Here is a 4,479-nt window from a genome sequence, read left to right as displayed (position 1 = left end):
GAGTGCTGGGATTAAAGGAGTGTGCCACTGCTGCCTGGCTGAACAATTTTAAACCCAAAGGGATAGCCACACATCTAAACTGGGCTTTAGCAAAGACCCAGAACAATATCTTGTCCTCTTTTAACTCTCTTGATGCTGGGCCTACGATTAATATAATCAGTGAGTACTGAATGGTGACCAGATCTGTCTGTTTGTACTGAAATCAGGGGACTCTCTGATCTGTTTGCACAGCTGCTGAAGAAATGCCCTTAGACTCTCAAGCCTGTCCAAAGAATGAGCTTCTATCTTGCTACAATATTAGTAGAATGGAGAAAGATGAGGGATATTTAAAGCCTGAACCCAGGTCTGGGAAGATATAGATTTTAGCTTCATGAAATGGTTTTGAACCTCAGATAGGGCACCAACTGTTTGCTACCAAAATCACCCCTTTACTAAAAAATATAGCAGTCAATACCCACACTCACACTTTCTCATTGAGGCCCAAACACTGATACACTGGTCCGGGATCTGCAACTCCTTTCATAACTTTCTTCGGAAGCTCTTTAAAAAAGTAGGCTGGGAGGTTGCTGCCATCATATGTGACAGAGTCGCAGGTCACGATGCCTGGGTAGTACATCATCATCCTGGCAGCAATATTGACCTTCTGACCAATGACTGTAACAGGCAGGAGAAGTCCGAGAAGAGAAAACCAACAAGGAAAACTGTTAAACTCCATGTAACTGGGGGAGGATTCCCCCCCCCCCCCAATGACCTTTTCCCTTTATTTCTTCTGCCTGTCGTGAATGGCACATGAGTTTAGCCTTCAGTCGGACAGGGCCTATTTCAAGCAATCTTCAACAGTTAACTCAGTCAGTAGCAAGGTTTCTGTCCAACCTAGGATACCAAAAGGATGGTCTGTTCTGGGATAAAAAAGGCCTTAAGTGTAGTGGGGTGTTTGTAAGGGGGATGGTCACGGGCCTGAGGACTTGTGGATAAGATAATAGCTGATCTTCTGTGATAAAGTGGACAAGTAGTGTGTTGGTCTAAGGGAACGGACCCTCAAAATAGTGTATGCCTGCTGAATAAAAACTTCATTTGGTAATTCAATGTGTGTGTGCGTGCGTGCATGTGTGTGTGTGTGTGTGTGTGTGTTTTATTGGGGCATTGCTTTGTTTTTTGAGATATGGTTTCTCTGTGTAACAACCCAGACTCTCCTGGAACTCACTCTGTAGACCAGTCTGGCCTTGAACTTACTGAGATCCACCTGCTTCTGGAGTGCTGGGATTAAAGACACCACCATATGTCTAGCTATGCTTTTGTTTTGTTTTGAGACATGGCATCACTCTGTTGCTGAGCTCCTGATGGTCCATTTGTGCTGGGTAGGCCATAGTTCCAAAGGTCCCACAGCCTCCCAGACCAGCATCACCATCAGGAGGTCATGTGTTCAAGCACAGGAGCTTATGGGAACATTTGACCTACAAACATTGGACCTACATTGGATTCCTCAGGCTACAAAAAGTTTAACACATCAGTCCCTGTCATGACATACATTTCTCCTTGAGTCATTTCTCCTCCTCAATTTTTCTCAAATGTCAGGGACGCTGAGCCCTGCAGGTGATCCTTTCAGTATAGGGATCTCAAGTAACCATCTCCCATGAGACCGATGTACAGAGCACAGTTTGGCCATTTCTGCCCATCTTTGTGTATTTCTTGCCCCGTTCCTTTCATTCCCCCTCTGTATACCCCTGATTCTACCATCAACACTTTGAAGAGGGAAGGGTAAGATGCTGGCTCCCCTGTTCCTTTTGCTGTGGCTACATTGAATAAAGCCTTGTCTTGCTGCACAGCTGCTTACCTCTTTTATGATCACATCAGCTCAGTGAGTAACCAGACCTGGTCATTGGGGATTCTGGGGCCAACAGGCCAAGGATTCTGAAAATATCTCCAATGACTTCATACTTGAAAATTTTTTTTTTCTTGAGAGGCAGAGGCTGGCAGATCTCTTGAATTTGAAGCTACCCTGGTCTATAGAGTGAGGTCCAGGACAGCCAGGGCTACACAGAGAAACCCTATCTCTAAGACAACAACAAAAGCCAACAAAAGTTTGCCTTATTTATTTTACTATTTTATGTATGAGTATTTTGTTTGCATGTATGTATGGCACCCTCAGAGGGCCTTCAGATCAACCCGGATTAGAGTTACATATGGTTGTGACTCACCATGTGGGTGGCTTCATATTTCCTATACTCATCCATGGGACCAGAAACACACACTGCGAGCAAGCCACTGTCACACACACTGCTGGCATGGCACTGTCAGTGGCCAAAGCAATGTGGCTTTGCTCCTCCTTGAAAGACTATAAACTCTCTAAGGACAGAGTCCCTATCTTCATCCCCACCCCCCACCCCCATAAAATCCCTCCCACAAAGCTCTGTTTGTTGAAAGTCGAGTGAAACTAGGTCGGCTCTACACACCTGTGTACTCATGTCTCACAGTGTGTCCAACGATCCCACAGAAGACAATCCCACTGGCAACGCCGATGGAAACGGTGCTGATGCCGTGTGTAGAAAGAGATTAACAGTGAGCATTTACAGGAAAGATGAGGAGCGTAGAAAATGTGGCAAGGCTGGGGAAGTAGGATAGGAAGGGGAGGGGAGGCTGTTACAAATAAATAACTCTTTTCATGCTCAGTCTAGGACAGTTATATACACCTAAGGGATATAAAGGAAAGAACGCTTGAAGCATCAAACCAAGCCACTCACTCTTTCTCTTCATCCCAGTTTCCTGTATCCCCATCTTCTCTGTTGCTTTGAGACACCCCAGGAGCTACTGGATAAGAGTGTCAGGGTTGACACTCACCGGATTTTGTGGACCTGGGAGCAGAAGTCAAATATATCCACGGCACTTTCCAAGGCATGAGTGATTTCATCAGGAGCCTTTTCCCCAGGGAAACCGAAGACACAGAGGAAGGAGCAGCCCTGTAAGCGAGAGTCAGCAAATACACTTTGTACCAGCCCAAAAGGCCTAACCAAGGACTGCCACAGCAAGTTTCCCTTTCGGAATTGGGTTTCAGCCTGCTGTCTGCCTGGTATCTGGTAGAATCTGTCAAGATGGCTTAGGGAATGAATGCTCACCTGTAGTTCCAGAAGTAGGAAGCAGAGGCAGGTGGGTCGCTGTGAGTTCCAGAAAAGCCTGGCCTACATACAAAGTTCCAGGACAGCTTGGAACATATCAAGACTCTGTCGTTTAAAGAAAAGAGTCATAGGGTGTGTGCCTGGGTGTGTGCATGAGATTGTGAGTCTGTGTGTGTATGTGTGTGTGTGTGTGTGTGTGTTTGTCTAGAGAGATGACGCAGCTCTTACAGAGAACCTTGGTTTAGTTCTCAGCACCTATACAGAAGTTCTTACTCATCTACAATTCCAGTTCCAAGGGCTATGACGCTCCTCTTTTAACCTTTTTTAGGCACCAAGAATGCATGTGATGCACAGACATATACATGTATATGAACTCACATACATAAAATAAAAATTAATTAATTAAAAAAAATATAGCTCAGTAAATAAAGGCAGACTCACACAGTCCTCTGAAGAAAATTGTCCTCTGACTTCTACATGCATGCCTTGGCACACATGTGCCCATGCACATATGCACATATAAAATAAAATACGATTTAAAGGGTGGAATCATAGCCAGGCATTGTGTTACATACCTTTAGTCCCAGCACTCAGGAGGCAGAGGCAGGCTGAGCTCTGATTCAAGGCCAGTCTGGTCTAGAGAGTTCCAGAACAGAGTTGCATGGTGAGATTCTGTATCAGGAAACACCACAATAACAAAGGGTAACCACACGGCTTAAATTAATGAATGTAGGTAAAATGTTGAGAGGCATGCCTGGCGTGTCGGCCACTCATGAGCTGTTACAAAGAATGGTGTCCTACATTAAGTATCCCCTTGTCGGTTCCCTCCACCTCACCAATGTCCTTGGACTCAGTGCTAACCTTACACTACGGGAAGTTGCCCGTTCTGTACTATGCACTTACCTTATCAAACATGAAGACCTTATTGATCTGGCCTCGGAAGACCTTCAAGACAGAAGTGATGTGTACACAGGCAGCTTGGATGGCTGAGCCTATGACTTCTACTTTGTCTTGCTCTTTAAACATCAAGTTTACAAACACAATTGTCACAGGGCGAAGCTCAGATAAATAGCCCCGAAGCTGCTTGTCATCGATCTGTAAGGGAGAGGGCAGCTTTCTGCAGTGTATGCCCTGAACCTTTTTAGCACCACTCTAGCCTGTACTCAAAGTCCATACTGGGAAGAAAGCCTTCAGCAGCAACTGAAGCTATTTCAGTATGAGGCACAATTCACAGAGCCAACCCACAGGAAAATGAGAAGATGGCTAGAACCCATTTCCCAAATCTCTTCCATTGAAGCCAACCAAGCAAATACACACACACACAGACACACAGACACACAGACACACACACAGAGACACACACACA

The 4,479-nt window shown here is 45.3% G+C and overlaps 1 protein-coding gene across 2 annotated transcripts in view; it reads right to left on the bottom strand.

Annotated features, from left to right (window-relative positions):
- Positions 1–4,479, bottom strand: part of Adcy10 (adenylate cyclase 10) — a 90,358-nt gene that overhangs the window by 48,034 nt on the left and 37,845 nt on the right. For both annotated transcript variants that reach the window (XM_021198155.2, XM_021198156.1), the window contains 4 exons: positions 4,017–4,208; positions 2,839–2,957; positions 2,454–2,530; positions 465–654 (listed from right to left, as the gene is read on the bottom strand). In XM_021198155.2, coding sequence (XP_021053814.1) covers positions 465–654; positions 2,454–2,530; positions 2,839–2,957; positions 4,017–4,208 — 578 coding nt within the window. The remainder of the gene's footprint in view (positions 1–464; positions 655–2,453; positions 2,531–2,838; positions 2,958–4,016; positions 4,209–4,479) is intronic.

Source organism: Mus pahari, chromosome 5 (genome assembly GCF_900095145.1).
Source record: "Mus pahari chromosome 5, PAHARI_EIJ_v1.1, whole genome shotgun sequence".
In the NCBI taxonomy this organism is placed as follows: Eukaryota; Metazoa; Chordata; class Mammalia; order Rodentia; family Muridae; genus Mus; species Mus pahari.
This window is presented reverse-complemented; position numbering and strand designations above follow the sequence as displayed.